At 49.4% G+C, this 18,466-nt stretch overlaps 1 protein-coding gene across 2 annotated transcripts in view; it reads right to left on the bottom strand.

Moving 5' to 3' along the window:
* LARGE1 (LARGE xylosyl- and glucuronyltransferase 1) overlaps nucleotides 1-18,466 on the bottom strand; it is a 604,219-nt gene that overhangs the window by 126,493 nt on the left and 459,260 nt on the right. For both annotated transcript variants that reach the window (XM_047786443.1, XM_047786442.1), the window contains exon 7: nucleotides 5,756-5,860. In XM_047786443.1, the coding sequence (XP_047642399.1) occupies nucleotides 5,756-5,860 (105 nt within the window). The remainder of the gene's footprint in view (nucleotides 1-5,755; nucleotides 5,861-18,466) is intronic.

Raw genomic sequence — 18,466 nt, 5'->3', positions numbered from 1 at the left:
AAGCTTTGGAGCCATCTCACACCCACTCCTTCATGTGGAAAGAAAGCTTTGGAGGGTGGCTGGCTACAAATACTTAACGACATACAAAATGTCTATGTCCTTAACAGTAGAAAAAAGAATGAGAACCAATAGTACAAAAGACAGTAAACATTTCTATTAGGTGTGGTACCAGATGAACCCTTCCTAGAATGTTAAGCATCTTTCATAGTGATTATTCTACAAACTCCATTTAAATACTTCATTGCCAAGAGCCTGGGATACTGAGCTCAAAAAGTGACGATCCCCGTCCCCAGAGATTATTAGTACAGGGGCAGGTTTTTGTTCCCCCAGACTTGTCTCCATAGTTCTAGGATCAAGGAAGAGTAAAGAATGAGACTGAGTTTAACAGCTTTACTTCAGGACTTTCCGGGACCTCTAAGAAGCCAACATGCAATCTGAATCTCCAAGGGAGGGATACATGCCAATTTCTCAACCGTGTCTGTCCACAGTTTCTGAGCACATGTTACCATCTCCTGCAACGTCTCCTAGAATTAGTCTAGAAAATGCTGATCCAGGGATATTGCAGGGCTGACGTTCAGCTCTGCATCCCAATCATGCTAGAGGCTCAAGTCATACTCAATTTATTGGTAGGTACACAAACTCTCCTCTATTAGACAACCATCTTTTTGAAGGAAGGTTCTTGGTATTACATTTTTAAAAAATCATTTTTTTGCCCCAAATAACGGGCACTCAGTACCACATCCTGAATGCACAAACTACATTTACATCTGGTTTCTCTGGATGCAATTACTACAGACAGAAATCATCCAATCACAAGACACATTCAGAGCATGAAGAGATCTTGGTTCTTGACCCAAGAGCCAAGGGCGGCTCATGGGAATGAAAAGACTTGCCTAGGGCTGCAGAATGCCAGGGGTCAGAGGCAGAGCAGAGGCTAGGCCTACATCCCACATTTCCAGGGATCCCAACTGAAGCTGTTAATGGTTCTTGAGCAAGCTGGCAAATATTGGCTCCTTTAATCCCCACCATGGAGTCCGACTTTACCAAGAATCACCTTCCACATACTTCTTCACGGCCCAATTTGCTCCAGCCTCAGAGGTGAGCCCGTCCTTGAATGTCCCCGTTTTGTGGTTCTGCAGATAAAAAGATTTCCTCGAGAAATCCTCCCTCCCTAGAGAGCCAGGCCTCCCTCTGCCTGAATGTGCCCTAATTTGGGGACTGAAAGGAACAGGATGCATTTGTTTTACTTTTAAGTTGTTTCCTAAAACACATGCTCTGGTTAATATCATGTCCTTAAGACATCTCAGGGAGGTACTTCTGCTCGTGAGGAATCCCTGCGATCCTGACAAGCTCTTGTCAACACGCCACCTTCTTCCCACTGGCTGGTCTTCCCCCACTCCTTCTCGAATCATCTGCTCCTTTCAGCTCTCTTCTCCCCGCTCTTCTTTGCTGGTGTTTGTTTTTAAGATATTCACCGTCAGCAGCATGCACTGAAGTGGGCTGAATCTTAAGAAGATGATCATAATCTGGGTGTTATTTGTTTGTTTGTTTTCAAAGTCCTGCAGCCAGCTGAAGGCTGAGTGAAGGACAGCTGCTTGCATCTAGGAGATGACGAATACAGAGAAGAGTCCAGAATGTGCGAGGACGGGGGAGTCCCCCTTTATTACACCCGAACGGCTCTGGCAAGGACCCTGCGCTGGCCTCTGCCGGGTCATCCACAGCTGCTTTGGTTTAGCCACTCCCTTCATATGGAATTAAGTTGTACACCGCTCTAGTAAGACGGGCGTAGGAGAAGGGAGAGAGGTGGGCAGATCTTTCCTCATCTTTTAGGGCCCTGGGGGCTTTGTGCAAGCAGATTGGGAAAGGGAGAAAAAAAAAGAAAAAAAAAAAGCAAAGAGCAAGGGAAAACTGGCTAGCTCTTCCAGGCAAATGTCTCCCATCTAAGACAATTCCAGGAATTAACAAAGATGATGCCTGTAACAGGTCTAGCAGGATGCCTGGTGGACGCAGGGGAATCTGATACATGGGGCTGAACCTGAATTCCCTGAATACAGACATTTGGCTAGCCTGTGCTCAGGAGGAGGAGAAAAACAACAAATTCCAAAAGCACTTGGGTTGTCTAGAAAAATAACCAGTTCCAAAAGCACTCGAACGGCCCACTTCAGTTCATGTTGCTGACGGCCAACATCTTAAAAACAAACACCCTGCAACCAGGCTACCACCTGGGAGCCTCAGGGAGGGCCCTGGGCTCGAACTACCATTCTCAGATCACTGACAACCCAGGATGAGGAGGACAGCTGGATAACCTTTCTGAAGGTACCAAGTTGAAAAGCGACAAGGTCATGTCTCAAAGGCAGATCTTTCAACGCAAACATCTCATGCTTTTTCTGGGAAGTTCCAAAGTAGAATGCAGCTGATATACAAAATAAAATTGTCTTTTTTTTTTTGAAATAATATGAAAAGCTAACCTTTTTTAGGTAGTGCAGATATTAAAAGCTGCAAGGTGGCTGTGTTATATTTGGGGCAAAGCAAAAAAAAAAAAAAAGATAACTGGTACTTTCTGACCCAGGAGACCTTAGCAAAAACCCTAGTCAAACAGTAACCACAGTTTTTTCCCCCCTTTTTTGGCTGCCCCATGGCATATGGAGTTCTTAGGCCAGAGATCAGATTTGAGCTACAGTTGCAACCTACACCAATGCTGGATCCTTTAACCTGCTGTCCCGGGTTCGGGATTGAACCTGTGTCCTGGCACTGCAGAGACACTGCCAATCCTGTTGCGCCATAGCAGGAATTCCCACCATTTCCCAATCCCTGATAGAATAAGTAGCAGAAAAATGCAACTGGACACTGGCTAAGCTCATTACACAAGTCATCTCATTAATCCTCCCACACTAGGTGCTGTTGTTATTGTTTCTATCTTATAAGGGAGAGAAATAAGGTTCGAGGTTAAGCAACTTGTCCAAGCTCCCAGAGACTAAACGGCCCCGTTGCAGCCTAACCCGGATCTGCCTCGGCCTCCCAGAGCCAAGCGGAAGGCTCAGCATGGGGCTGAGATTTCAGGGGAGCAGCTTCCCTCCAGGGGAGTCCTCCATTTCCACGAGAACCTAAATGTCTGGCTGACTCATGCGCTGATGTGTGGAGCCATCCTCAGCCTTAAAATAACAAATCCCCATCATGAAAGTCAATGCGTTTCGATGTCGCATAAATCCTTTTCTAATGATCACTTGGTGTCACAGGCTTATTTAAATGGACACATTGCTTCTAACAGGGCTTTTTCCCATCTGCTCTGCCCTTTTAGAAGCAGCAAGGAGGGAAGTAACTCACAGCCTCGGCATATCAAGTAGGAGCTGGAGAGGGTTTAGGAACCTGTGTGTCTCCTGACCTCATGTTCGGAGACAGATGGGGAGCAGGAGGGGACATGCCGCTGGGGTCATACTAAATTCCCCGGGGGGCAACATTCTTCTCCCCCCCTGCAAACCAGGATTGAAGACCGGTGGTTTTTGTTTGATGCTGACAACCATGACCCCGATGCTGTGTCCTGGAGGCGCTGCCATTTGTCTCCATGTGACATTTTCTATCATTCCATGGTGCGGAAGACAGGAATGAAACACACCAGGGTTCACCTGAGACGCCCCTCCCCTCCTCCCACCTGATGAACGGGGGTCTCTCCAGCTTTACAAAAGCCTGGAGTGAATGTGCTGGAATCCGGGCACAGGAGATCAACACGGGGAGCTCATCTGCTGACCAAAAGCAGCACAGGAGGCCCTCTCATTGGCCCATTGTCGGTCCCCAAAGGGTCTGTCCTCAAATGCACTGAGAAAACAGTTCCTGAGAAGCTTGCTGGAAGTGGAGACAGGGCACCCCGTTTTATCAAGACCTTCTGCTCTAGAAACTTCTTGGAGGTTTTCTATGGGGCAGAATCCTGGGCCCGTCCCCAGACCTTTCAAGGGGCAGAGTCCAGGATTCCACATTTCTAAAAAGTATGCTTGATCTTGGAGTTCCCACTATAGCACAGCAGGTTAAGAATCTGACTGTAGTGGCTCAGGTTGCTTTGGAGGCACAGGTTTGATCCCTGGGCTGGCACGGTGGGTTAAAAGGATTCTGTGTTGCCAAAGCTATGGTGTAGGTCACAGCTGTGATGCAGAGGCTGGGATGCAGAGGCACTGCCTTACCCATTATTATCACACAGAAATACCTTCAAACCAGCTGCTGCTCTGAGCCCCTCCAGGCCCCCTCCCTGAATCTGGTGCCTCTCAGGGACTCCCCAGAATTCCCCATTATCCAGCAACTCAAAGGTTAATGCCCAGCGCAGAAGGGGAGCCTGGAGGAAGCAGCTGTGAGTCTCTGAAGGGCTGGCTTCAGCTGCAACCCCTGCAGGCTGTAAGGCCTGGTTGGTGTGACAGGGGGGTGGGGGGAATCACATCCTTTGAGAAGTGCCTGGTTGCTCTGGCAAATGTCAGCTGAAGAATGCTCCCCAACTTCAATACAAGGCTCCCTGACCTTTGGCTGCTCAAGACATTGGCCCTGGACCTTTCTTTCCTTGTCCTATTCCAGCTTTGACCCCACTCTGACCTCATCTCTGAACTTTCCGTTCTGGATGGTTGACTCTCATCCTTTTTCCCGTGGTCTCTTGGGGCGCTGTGTTTGCAAGTTAACCTCTCTGGAATTGGGCCCTCCGGTCTCAAAGTTGGCTCCAGCTCTTTCCACGAGACTGACCTTAGCCTCCAAGACAGGCTACCCCCTGTCACCTTCAGGTGGCACCATCTCTCAACTCAGTACAACTGGTCTTGGCCTGACTTACAACACTGCTCCCCGCACATCGAGTTCTAGTCCTGACCCAGATAATGGGGCTGCATCCTTTGAGAACAGGGCACCAAAGCAGTGCAAAGAGGACGGACAGGACCCAGAGGCATTTCAAAAGTAGACAGCGGCAGGACCAGGGCCTAAGGAGAGGGAGGATGCTCTCGTTTCTTTCTTTATATGCTCCCCGAGGTCATGGGCTGTGTCTGGTGCACGAGCATAGGGCCTGGTGCACAGAAAGCATTAGACAGATGAGCGCCAAAGAATGAATAAAGAAATGAAGGAACGTGATTGAGAGAGACAGAAAGAAAAGAGGAGATGCATGTTTGGGGTTCGTAGCAAGGTAGAAAATGGATTTGACCTCAGACACACAGTTTTGGGGGCTGTGCTACTCCTACTAAGTACCAATCACCAAACATTTCTGCCTTCTCTCCTCCCTGGCGCATGACCGGGTTGTACTTGGCCACACCCCCTGAAGGTGGGCCCGAGCGCATGACATGCTTTAGCCAGTGAAATGTCGGCAGAAATGATGTCACTTCAACCAGAAACTTTAAGAGTCAAGAGGACATGGTATACTTTCCTCCCCACACTAGGCAGATGAATCCTAAATGCCAACAGCGTGCATAGATCCAAAGTCTACATTGATGGAGCCAAGGAACCTACAGGTCACGCTCATAAAGATGCCCAGCTGCATCTGGGATGGAAGGTCAGGCAGGAGAGGGGCTTTCTGGTGGGACCACGACCGCCAGGGCCCAGGAGCTGCAACCGTAAGCAAGAACCAGAGGGCCACGGGCTCATATGGCAACCACTGCAGAACGCAGACAACCAGGTAGCCTTCTCCGATGCCTTGGCCCACCTCCCTGCCCTGACGAAGGATCCCAGAGTCCTCACATCACCCTTTGCACGCCCTCCCTGCCCCCATTCCCCAGCCAGCCCCCCACCCCCCATGACTTACCTGTGTTGTAACCCCTTCCAAGGGCAGGCCAAGGGCGGTGATTTTTCCACAGGTTTCCAAGGTACCAGTCACTCTGGTTCTCCACCAGGCCCAGGACCTGCTGACCTGTCAAGTACAGAGAATGCAAGGGTCTTAAAAGAAGCCAAGCCACATGGGACTGTGAGGACTGAGCCGGAGACACAACAACGGTAAATCATCACAATACAGCTTTCATTACTGGGAGCCCTTAGGAAGTGCCAGGCCCTGATCCAAGTGCTTAACTCGTATGAACATATTTAATTCTCACATGTAGGCAGCCCACTCATCTTCAGCATCTCTATTTTATAGGGAAGAAATTAACTTGCCCAGGTCACCCAGTTAATCTGTGATAAAGTCAGAACGCCAAAATATTCCTTTATCCATCTATCCATCCATCATCCTCACTCATCCATCCGTCATCCTCATCCAGCCACCCATCCTTCATCCATCTATCCCCATCCACCCCATCCATCCCTTATCTCATGCAATACATTTATTTACTGACATGCTCTTCTTTAAATGTTCCAGTTCACTATTTACCAACGTATATTAATTTACTGGCTTTCAGGGAATGAGCGGAGATAATTATCTCAAAGAGGAAGAAAGGACCCTTGGGTGATGAGAAGGGAGCTCCCAGAGAAGGGCGACCTTCTCAGGGCATTTTTACTCTCAGACTCACTTCGTCTTGTGTCAACAAGCATCCTGTCAAGGCAGGAGTGTTTTCTAGAGAATAATTGCTTCTCTGTCCCCAGAGCTCGGCTCTGATGTTGGCCTTGCTCTCTAGTGTACCAAGGCCAACGTCAAAGGTGAGTCAGGTCTCTTATTCAGTTTCTTAGCATCTCAGCACCTCACGTGCCCCAATTTCTTAGAGCGTTAGTATTTCTGGACTCAGGCGTTCTAAGTAGGGTCGGTAGGCATCAGGATCAACTCTCTTCTATTAGAAAACCCTATCGTGTTGTGTGCACAAGGCATTCTCTTCCAACAAGTATCAGACGCACTTTACGGACTAGGAAACTAAGGCTCACGTAGGACCATAATTTGCACAACTAGCAATGAAGCCAGGATATGAATGTGTATTTATCCACCACCCAGATTCTTTGCACTTTCTCAAGGCATCATGGCTTATCTTTATGACAAACGTTTCAGGCAGAAATTATAAATACAACTTTAGAGGAAGAAAACAGAGGCTAGGAAGGTTTAAACAACTTGCTAAAGGTCACAGGACTAACAGCCACTGACTCCCATGGCTAAGTGATGCCTTCTGGAGCTAAAATCCTTAGAGTGCTGGCCAGTCTGAGTAAGAAAGCCCTTTCTGAGCAAATGAGAGCCCAGCAGCACGTGAAGAAAACACAGCGGCTCTCCTGGAACACCACACTGGGTGACATAGAACTTCCTTGGTGCGATGACAGCTCCCTGAAATGATGGTGCGTGGGTTTGGTGTAATTTATTTGATCCATTTATCGAGCTCCCATCTAAATCATCATCCCGGCACAAATACATAAATTAGAGGCATAGGGAAAATACTACCACCCACTTTGTCATTGTATATGATCACATCCAAAACGTGTAGAATCCCTCAGAAAAAACATATCACCAATTCAGGAAGGGCAAGAGCCAATCAATTCCGCAGGCAACAAGCTTGGGATGTTCACGCAAAACAGTCAGCTCCGAAAGGCTCAGTGCCCTCGGCAGAGAAAGCTGTGTGCTGAGTCCTGATGCTGTGACCCCATTGGGGAGCCCGTTTCATAACCTCCCTCCGAGGCTGGGACACAAAGGGGATGTGGGGTCTTGGGGGAGCTGGCTCACTGTTACTAATGACAACTGGTTGGCATCACCATCCATGGTTTTTTGTTGTTGTTGTTGTTTGTTTTTTGTTTTTGGTAAGATGAAAGAAGGGTGTCACGAGCTCAGCACTGGCAAAGGGGGATGAGGTTTCACTGAATTGAGGGCGGCTGTCTGAGTTTCAGGAAAAATCATCTACATCTCCCTGAAAGTCCAAATTCCACCTGCTGGCATTCCAGGACTTGGGCTCCACCTCAACCGACTTCTTTAGATGAATGTTCTAATAGCCTCACGGAAATGCCTACTTCTGCTGCTTGTTCCCCACCTCTGGTCTGGCTCATATTGTTCCCCCTTGGTGGTAGCAGCCCTTGGCCCTACCAACGCCCTCCAGTGATCCCTTCAAGCCCATCTCTGGCATGGAGATACCTGTATCCCCACATTAGTTGGGGGACATCTCTATACAGCGTTTCCTCCCGGTATTTCTGCCATCAGCTGACTTATGTCCTGTCAGTGGCAGAGTGAGTGAGATTCAGGCATATACACACCTACAAATGCCCGCCTCTTCAAGGGCAAGGACGACGTAACACCTAACGCACTAGGAGGCACTAATAAATGCCTGCTGAAGAAATGAGGTCAGGGTGTAACTCTTTCCTGATGGGAGTACACTTTGGATGTATTAGCATCCCCCCATTTCTGAGGCTAGAAAGCATCTCACCCTCTCCCCTCTCCCCATTCACCAATATCAACGCATTCTCTGCAAAGATGGGAAGTGGCACCAGAAACCACTGGTAACTTCTGAAAGCATTTTTTATATCAGTTGCTCCACTGAAGGCTTCGACTCAAGGTCTTCACCTCCAGAGAAGATGGAGTGTGCCTGGTTAACCTGAAGCCGTGTTATCTCAAAGAATTACACCCCAATTCTCCTTCTCTCAATTTGCACCCAGGACTCCATTTCTCATGATAGTGGCAAGGAGCCCCTTTCCACATGCCAGTCCTCTCGAAGGTCAAGCAAACAAAATCCTTAATTAGCAGCAACATGATGATTTTAATATCCAGTGGTTGAGAAGGCAAAATAACAAATAGCTACTAAGACTTCATTTTGCTTTTTTTGGGTGAATTCATTCGCTGCTCTGTCGATGGTTAGAGTCATAGCTGGGCTTTGCCAGTGGGCTTGTGAGTAGCCTGGGCTAACTGCTCGGTGCCTTCCCCCTGCAGAGCACTGTGTCAGCAGACAGAGTCCCCTGCAGCATAGTAGCCAGAGGACAAGACTGGAGTCAGCCTGCCTGGTTCCAATCCTGAGCCCTGCCACTGCGGAGCTGTGTAGCCTTGAGAAAATTGCATAACCTCTCTCTGCCTCAGAATCTCAATGTTGGGACTTCACATGTTTAAATGACTTCATAGGTGTTAAGGGTTGACCACAGGGGGGTGGACCATATGAAGTGCTATATAAGTAACAGCTCTTAAACATCATCATTTAGGAGTTCCCACTGTGGCTCAGCGGTAGCAAACCCAACTCGTACCCATGAAGACTGGGGTACAGTCCCTGGCCTTGCTCAGTGGGTCAGGGATCTGGCACTCCCATGAGCTGTAGTGGAGGTCACAGATGTGCCTCCGATCCTGTGTTGCTGTGGCTGTAGTGTAGGTGGCAGCCATAGCTCCAATTCGACCCCTAGCCTGGGAACTTTCATATGCTGTGGCTGTGGCCCTAAAAAGAAAAAAAAAAAAAAAAAAAGGGCTGCCCTACATGCAGCCCTAAAAAGACTCCCCCCGCCTCCAAAAAAAATCAGCATTTAAGCTCCTCTGTCAGCTTCTGAAAGACAGCAAGCCCGTCCACGCGGTTTTCTTTTTGGAGTCATCCAGCACAACAACCAGGTCCCCTAGAACTTTGCTTCTCCCAGTGTGGTCTGAGGACCAACTGCTGCAGAAACACCTGGGCTGCTTGTGAAAAGCGTAGGTTCCCAGGCCTCAGCCTCAAAGTTAATGGTGACCAGAAGGCCGCTTCCCCTTACATCTCTGGTTCCAGGAAGGAGGGGTCTTCCTGGCTTCTTACCCTAACCCTTTCTCTCCCCCAAGGGTATGGAAGGAGCTGCCTGACCTGGTGAGTTGCAGAGAGAACTGAGTTTAGGTAGCTTGACCCCTTCCCTCCCTCCTCCTCCTCCCAGGAGGCTGAATCAGGACAGGACAGGACAGGCCCCCTCTGGACCAGGCTGCGGTCATCCCACGCTTTCTGTGACTGGGTGGGCGATTCCACTTCTGGGGTTGGTGTCATGAACAGCGACCACACAGGCGCGTCCAAGTCAAACCCTCCAGTTTAAATCCATCAGCAAAATAAGGTGACATTCTGTTCTTACTCTCTTATCTCTAAGCATCTGGGAGTGTGGAGGTTAAATCATGTATTCATGTACTAATACATGAATAAATAAGAATTCTGGCCACCTGGTCTAGTAAACACCTTAAAAAAAATCCCCAGGTAATTTGGATGCACATTCAAATTTGAGAATTAGGGAGTTCCCGATGTGGCTCAGAGGAAACCAATCTGGCTAGTATCCATGAGGATGCACCTGGCCTCGCTCAGTGGGTCAAGGATCCCACATTGCTGGGAGCTTGTGGTGTAGGTCACGGAGGCGGCTCTAATATGGCGTTGCTGTGGCTGTGGTTTAAGCCAGCAACTACAGCTCCAATTCAATCCCTAGCCTAGGAACCTCCCTATGCCATGCGTGTGGCCCTAAAAAGACAAAAAAGCAAATAAAATAAAATAATAAAATAAAATAGTAAAGTAAAGTAAAATAAAATAAAATAAAATTTGAGAATTATTCCGAAAGCTCTATTCCTGCTTCAGTTAGTGGCAAGGTGCCCTTGCAGGGCTACGAGCATCCAATCAACTCATGTGATGTCTAAATCTAGCTCATCAACCAGCAAAACTTAGTAGCAGCCTCCAGGGCTACACGTCTTGAGTACAGTAAAGTGGTGAAGAATGTGAAAGGCAGACCCAGACTGCTTGGGTTCAAATCCTGGCTAGCAGCTGTGTGGTCTTGGATAAGTTACTTAACCTCTCTGTGCCATTTTTTCATTCATTACTTATGGGGACTTAACAAAGAGTGCTTATCTCAGAATAAACATTTTTTTTTCTCTAGGCACAAGTTAATTTCTGAAAACCTAGCTGTGTTCTTTGCTTATGCAAACATCCTTACTAACAATGCCCAGAAAACAGTAAAATGTTCAGTAGGAATCTGCCTGTATCGTTACAGCCGGAACTCCCTGGCCCTGTATTCTCTCCCATCAAGCATGTGCAGTTCCCTCCCTTTCTCAGCTGCCAGAATCCTTACTCTGCCCAGACTTTGGTTCAGTTTAATATCGACCGTAGGTTTTCTCTGTGTCAGATACCACACAAAATACTAGGGAATCACAGATAAATAAAACATAGCCTGCATCCCAGAGGCAGTTAGGAGACAGATAAACCCTTATGAAGCAGCGAGCTACTGGCAATGACAGGAACGCTGATAAGTCAGGGGAATGGTGGGCAGGGAATAAGGGATTCTCTGGGGAAAGCGGGTGAGGTCCGCTTCCTGGCTCCCTGGTGGCACCTTCCACTGCCCCCGCTGCACCGCAGGCCACACCTGCCCCTTCCACACAGACCTCCAAGCTCCCAAGCTTCCCCGGGAGCTGTGTGACCATGATGCTGTCCAGCAACACCCTCCCAGGCACAGGGTCCAGGAACATCACACAGGAGACAGATTATCTTTCCCAGCTCATCGGCCAGGTGGCACCTTCAGCATGGTCTCCAGAGGTCAAAGTCTAAAGCCTTCATCCTGATGATGCAAACACATCCTGGGCTTGCCACCCGTCATGAGGAAACATCCCAGGGACTCCTCTTGGGGAGATGACATGGGATGCGGGTGTGCCGTCTCTCTCGGCACTGGGCTCCACCTGTCTCCGCTTCTTAGGAGGTATCACAGGAGAACACTCTGACGAACAGGAAAGGCTTTGTCATTGTTCTCTGGGCTGGCCCTGTGGCTGTGATTAAGTGCACTGTTTCTCGTCTTCCTTGCTCTAGGCACAAGTTAACTTATGAAAATGAAGCCGTCTTCTTTGCTTATTCATACATCACCACTAACAGCCAGACAAGAGCGAACAAGCTTGCTATTCTGCTGGGGCCCTGGTATCGGTGTCATGAGCCAGCAGACGGATGGCTCAGACTGGGAGCTCCCCCAGCTCCCTCCTTCTGCAGCTTTTGGCTCAAGGCAGGGCTCCTGCCATTCAGAAGGTGAGGGCCCCAGGGGGAGCAGAGTGATGCTTCCAGGGGGGGTACCTTCACCCACCAGGTATAGGAAGCCAGCATGGTAAAGTCAAAAGACAAAGGGTTTTCAAACCAGGCAAAACAGGGTTCTAGCCCCAGTGCTGTATGGTTTGACCAAGGCACAACTTCTCTGTGCCTCAATTTCTTTATCAGCACAAGGGCAAGAAGAGAATCTCCCTCCTGCTTCCAAGAATGGATGTGCAGATCAAATAAGGGGATACGTGCAGAGCACCTGGCTCATGGTAGATGCTCAGCGAAAGGCTTTTCTCTTCTTCCTTTTTGTGATGGTCACCGTTCATGAGGTCTAAGTTCTCCTATTCAAGCACTGACACCAGCTGTGTAGACCAGACTCTACAAATTTTGGCTGACTGCTCCCCCAGCTGGCCCTTTCTTGTCCCACTGAAACTTTCCAAAGCCTTTAGCGTCCGTGCCACTGGTCTCCTGGCTGTTCTATTCCCTCCGAACACTCCTTTCCTGCCTCCTTCACGGGGCTCCCCACTCTCTGCCTCCCCTTCAATGCTGTGCTCCCCAACGCCTGTCCATTTCATGATTTTGCTTCCTTGCCTTGAGAAGTTGAAGGCTCCTGGGGCCCAGTGTCGTGTGGGTGGGTGGGTGGATGGATGGATGGATGGATGGATAAAGGAATGAACAATAAATGTCTACAAACCACCATCCCCCTCCTTGTGCTCTCCATTTTATCCCTGGATGACGGGATCTACTCCAGCGCTTTCGAATATCACTTATAAGAAGGTAATCACCGCTCTCCATCTCCAACGACTTCCCAGAGCTTCTCACTCTTCAATCCAGCGCTCTGCTCACCATCTCCAGTGGCCCTTTCACAGTGACCTTCAACTCAAATGGATCCAAATCACATCTGCAATTTCCTCCTTCAACATAGTGGTCTGACTGCTGCCTATCCCGTTGGTGGGTGGCATCGGGACCTAACCTGCCACCCAAGCTTTGAATCAACCTGGACACCCTCCTCTCCTCACCGTCACGTGGCTGCCACCAGCAATGCCTATGGTTTTATCTACTGTTTTTCAAACTCACCCCCTTCCTTGCTCTACTGCGCCTTCATTGTATCTCTTCCCTGGATACTTGAGCGGATTCATAATGGATCGCTTTCCCTTCGGGGGTGCCCCTCGCATTCTGGGTTTGCTTTATTCGGCCACGGAGATATGGTGAAAGTGCACATTTAATGACTTTGCCTCCTTGCTTGAAAAGTTAAATGCTCCTGGGGCCCAGAATCGTGTGGATGAATTGGATGGATGAATAATAAGTGGATGAATGAAAGAAAAATAAATATCTCCACACCCCCATCCTAGCTCTTCTGCAACTGGTGAATGAGGGGGAAGGGGACAGGTACGAGTTAGTACCCCCTAACCTCTCCTGGTGAACACTCGGCACAGGTAGCTCTAACCCTGATCATGGATGCTTCCAGTGCTATCCGTTCCCCGCCCCCAGGAAAGCTCCTGGGTGCACAGAGGGAGTCTGCCAACCACAGCTGCACATCCAACCAGCTGTGCTTCCACCAGCAGGTGAATATTAACATGTTATAACCAGGGGCTGTCCTGAATAACGGCAGAGAAAGCAGCAACACCCTTGCAACCTTATATTTGTTCTGCAAAGCTATTTTAAAATAGAAAAGCCTTTAATAGTGCCATTCCATGCATGTCTGCGTGCGGGATGGCTGTAATAAGGAAAACATATAGCATCGCACTGCCACTTACTAAACATCTGAAGAACTGCGCCACAGTCATAGGTGCCCCCGGCTAGGGGGTACAGAATAACAAAACATCTCCCGAGAAGATGTGACACAAAAAGGTATTTAAACAGCCCTGAAAGGGTTGAAAAGGACCATTTTTGAACCTGCATGTTTCACCATTCAGTTCAGCTCCAGCTAAATGCACTCTGGGATCACAGAAGTTCATACACGCTGCAGGGAGCTTAGTAATGACTCTGGAACCACCTAGTTTGACGGATGAAGCCCAGAGAAGGGGAGGGAGATATTTAGGAACACGCCATCAACGCGAGAGCGGGGACCCCACCACCCACTCTGCTCTGTGTGGTTTCTCCGCATGTGCTTCTCCAACTTGGCCACCTCTTCTTTCCTTGAACTTCACTGTAATTCTCACCTGGTTCTAATTCTAGCTCTTATACGCTTGAATGGTAATGCTGGGCAAATTTGCAGCATCTCCGTTTTCCCCTCTTTACGATGGTAAAGGCTTCTATTTCACGGCACTGCCCTGGGACCCTTGCTCAAGGCTTATGTGCCCCGTGTTCAGGTGGCATATGCCCTTCAGATGGAATCACGTGCTCTAGTTAACAAGGTCCTGTCGCCAATCATTTTGTTTCCTTGGGGCTGCTTGTTTCCTTGGGGCTCCAGTTTATCCCTTGTTCAGCCAACCCTGATTTCATTTGGAGAAAAATGTTTCACCTTTACTGACCTCTATAGCTCAGGGATAATCCCCTCTAAGAGGAATTAGAATCAGTGTCACTCTAGATGGTAGAATTAGGCTGTGTGAGTGAAGATTGAAGGAAGATAGATTCTGCTTATTATAAGCAAGACCACAGAACCACTGGCGTTCACCCCATCCGAAGTGAGCTGCATTTCCAGGGAGACGCCTCCAAGCACCGAAATGGTTCTGGGCCAGGCTCCGTGATCAGAGCCCATACAGCAGGGGTCGACCACATCCCTACTGGGCACTGGGCCCTGTGCCAACTGCCAGAGACACAGCAGGGAAGGAAACAGACCCTATTCCTGCCTTCTGGATTGGGTGATCTCCACAAAAAGCTTCTTCAATGGTTTGGCTGTGTCCACTGGGCCCACCCGAACCCCTGGATTCTCCCAGAGTAAGGCCAGGGGGTTCTCTGCAAGGGAATTCTGATGCACAGCAGGGCAGGTTGGGGACCTTGGGGGTGCAGTCACCTGGCAGGCATGCTGTGGGAGGGGGATTATCTGCACTGAGCAGAACATGAGATTTGATGAGCTTGGAGCTCTCTTCCAATGTGACTATGGCTTCTCTTTACTCTAGTCCAGCAACACCTTTCTCAGCATCCTCCTCGCACTGGACTGGCCTAGGCCCGTTCCTGCACTCTGCGCACAGCTGCTCTGGGAGGGGAGCCTGTTTTTCTCAGGGCAGTCCCCGCTTTGCGAGCACTTTGCCCAGGCGCCGGGATGTGTGCAATCCTTGCATCACCTCAGAGCACCTTACAACAACACAACGAAGCGGGCACAGGGCTCATCTCATCTTCAGGGTAGCTGAAGCCGAGAGGGGACAAGTCACGTGCCAAGGATGGGTGGCTAAGGACCCCATAGGCTAAGGCTTATGTTTGGGTCTCTCTGTTGCAAAGGCCTGTGTTTTACACTTATGCTCACAGTTAGGGACAATCCGTAACGTGCTCCTCTCCCCAGGGGAAGGGCTGCAGGTGGCACAGATGGGGGCAAAGCTCCAAAGGGTGTAGAGAGGATGGGGGGAAAGGCTGGCCAAGGCACCTGTGACCAGCCCATCCGGTCCTACCCGCTCTGCTTCCTGGGGCTGCAGGCAGAGGCCTGGGATGCTGCCAAGCCCTCTAGTCCCCATCAGGGCCCTCTGTGTCTCATTTCCTCCATCATTAATCCCAGAGCGCAGAGCCAGGAGCATATCCTACCCAGGGGCATCCAGGGAGGACAGAAAAGAGGCTGCAATCCAATAAAGGTCTAGAAACTATTCTCTCGGCCAAGATGCAAGAACCAGTTTCCCCATCCCCCAAGTGGGCCCACCTTAACTTAATTTACGGTTTAAAAACTCCTGCTCAGTCTCAAATGATGATTTCTCTCTTCTTCCTTCCATGACCTTTGGTCTCTGCAAATGGGAAACACTAAAAAAGGGATGTGGAGCCAGCCGCTGGGCTCCCTTCCAAGGCTGCTTTTATCACACGGGCTCCCAAGACACTCGGCTTCCGTCACGTCTCAGATGAGGCCTCAGCCTGGGGAGCAGAGCCAGCCTGGATCCAGCTACCACTTCCATCCCTGGACTTCTGGGATCTCTCTCTTTTTAAAAACACAATCGGTTGGCATCTTTCAGATCCCTTCCCTTGCAGACACACCTTGAATCACCAGTAACAGGAGCGATCCTCTAACTTCCACTGGGCTTGCTGAAAAAAGCACTTGTTCGCAGGGTTTGAAGGGCACCATTTAAGTGCTGGCTTTTCCAAAGACTGACTGTGTCACCTGTGCCCAGACGACTCCATTTTTGAGCTTTCGTTTGTATTATTTGGTTATTATTTTCATTTTCTAAAATGGATGAGGCTAAAATTCACCATCATGCCATCCCATCCTAAGGTTGTTTTCAGGGCGACACGAAAGGCTGTAAACGGTGCAACGCTCTTCGACTTTGAGTGCTCTCATTGTTAACAAAACCGTGCTTCTTGGCTTCCCTGTATCGACTTGGAAATGAAGGCTGCTGAAACTAATAGCTAGATTTGGGTGTGCAGATGAACCCTGGCTTCCTGCAGGCTCTCACACAGGCCATTCTCACCCAACACCCACAAATGCTGGGCAGCAAACTTGTCACACGAACCACCAGGGGTTCTGCTAGTGAAGCCACCCTCCATAAGCCTGCTTACTGCTACCCTCCCGGGGAGGGTCTCCTCTCTTAGCGAGCCAAGGACCATACACCCATAGCAGTCAGGGGATGCTCTTCCCTCCGCATGGTATTAAATCACTAACAAGAACAATGCACAAGACCTTGCGTCTTCGTAGGTTTGAGAGCCTCTCTGATGGAGACTCAATGAAGGCTTCAAGTTCACGGTGGAAAATAATGTTGTCGGGTAAAGTCACTGAGATGGATGGACAGTGGGGGCGGGGGAGACCAAAAGGGGGGGGATCTGTGTGTGTGTGTGACGACTGCTTGGCGGTCACTTTTAATAAGGATCCAGAGGCTGCATTTCAATGTCAATTTGCTCATGTAACCATCCACCCACCCTCCCATCCATCCATCTATTCACCCACCAATCTATCCTTCCATCCACCCACCAACCCATCCATTTATCCATCCATCCATTCACTCATTTGTTCACCCACTCATTCATTCATTCAAGTGCCAATTATATGTCAGGCATTGTTCCAGGCTCTGAGTCATAAACAACACTGATAACAAAGCCCAAACCCCAAAGGCCCTGTCTCACCAGCATGTTCGTTCTACTGTGGATGTGGACTGCAAACAGATATGTGATAATAGGACAAGTGGTGCAAAGGGAGACCACGAAAGTAAAGTAGATGAAGGGGTGGAGAGAGATGGGGGCAGGTGAGGGGGGGGGGAAGCATAGCTATGGGGACATTTGAGGCACAGGGGAAGTTGCCCTACCGAGAGGGATGCTGGGGGAAAGACAGAGAGGCAGGTGAACAGGGAGGCTTTGGTGCTGAGGCCTCCAGGAAAGGCACGGTGGTGACAGCTGGGACCTGTCTGTCCCAGGTGAGCTGGCTGCAGAAAAAAGTTGCTGTTGCAGGCTCGATCTGGAAAAGGTCACCGATTTTGCAGTGAGTGGTGAGTGAAAGTAGGCCTGGGGATGACATTTGTTCCGTATTTAGGGCTCAGGGCTGCTTGAGAATGATTAGGTCAGGAAGGCATTTGGCTGCAGTGGATATGTCAGAATAACATTTCAGAGCATCAGAGGAGGGGGAAGCATGCCCAACGCAGGGAGAGCCTGAAAACTGCAGAAAAATGACCCCTTCCCTCAGCCCAGAGGTCTAGAAGTTCGAGTGGGACCCCCTGGCACATGGCTGCAGCTCTCCCACCCACTTTTCTTAGTCAAAGTGAGGACCATTCCAATTAATTTATAAGAGAGCTTAACAAAATGCTCTTTTTTTCCTCTCTCTCCAGGAAATTAACCCTGCATAATCGGCTATGTAGGCCGTCCAAAGGCCCGGCAGAGAGGTTGTCACAGTGACGGGCTGTCTAAAGGTCAGCGGGGGCATCGCAGAAGCCTGCGTGCCCATGACACACTGCTCGGCCCTGCACTGACGTCCTGGTTCCAGCCTCCTGATTCCCCAGGGACCTGAACACCAGAGATTTTATAAAACTCTCCACTGCATTTACAGCCCAGGTGCTGCTGAGGGCACTGTCCACGGCACGGCGAGATCAGAAGAGATTCCTTGCAAAACTAAGCCAGGGGATTAACTTGAGTCCACCAAAAACAGATGATATAGATCCTTAGGGGGCAAGAACCTTCTAACTGACCGAGTAGCCTGCCAAGAAGCTCTGAGTTCAACTTTTGCAACAGTGTTGGGTACGATGATGCTCATACATAAATCACTGCAGCTTTGCGTCTAAGTGGCCTAAAATCTTTTGTAAGATAAAGCAGTCTGTACACAAGTAATAATACCTAAAACAGAGTGTTTGCACAAACAGAGAGCCAGGGAGATTCCTGCTTGTTTAAACATGGTCGCTGGTTGTGACTCACTGTCCACAAGTTTCACATTTTCCAGTTTCCAGCAGTGGGCAGGCGAGGGACCAGCAGACTTCACGGTTGCCATACAAAGGTTTGGGATCTCTCAGCGCTAAGCCTTTGAGATCTTTTCACTGGGTTCCCAACAGGGACAAGTGCATATGCTCAGTCTAGTCTCCCAGAGA

Source organism: Phacochoerus africanus, chromosome 7 (assembly GCF_016906955.1).
Source record: "Phacochoerus africanus isolate WHEZ1 chromosome 7, ROS_Pafr_v1, whole genome shotgun sequence".
Taxonomy (NCBI): Eukaryota; Metazoa; Chordata; class Mammalia; order Artiodactyla; family Suidae; genus Phacochoerus; species Phacochoerus africanus.
This window is presented reverse-complemented; position numbering and strand designations above follow the sequence as displayed.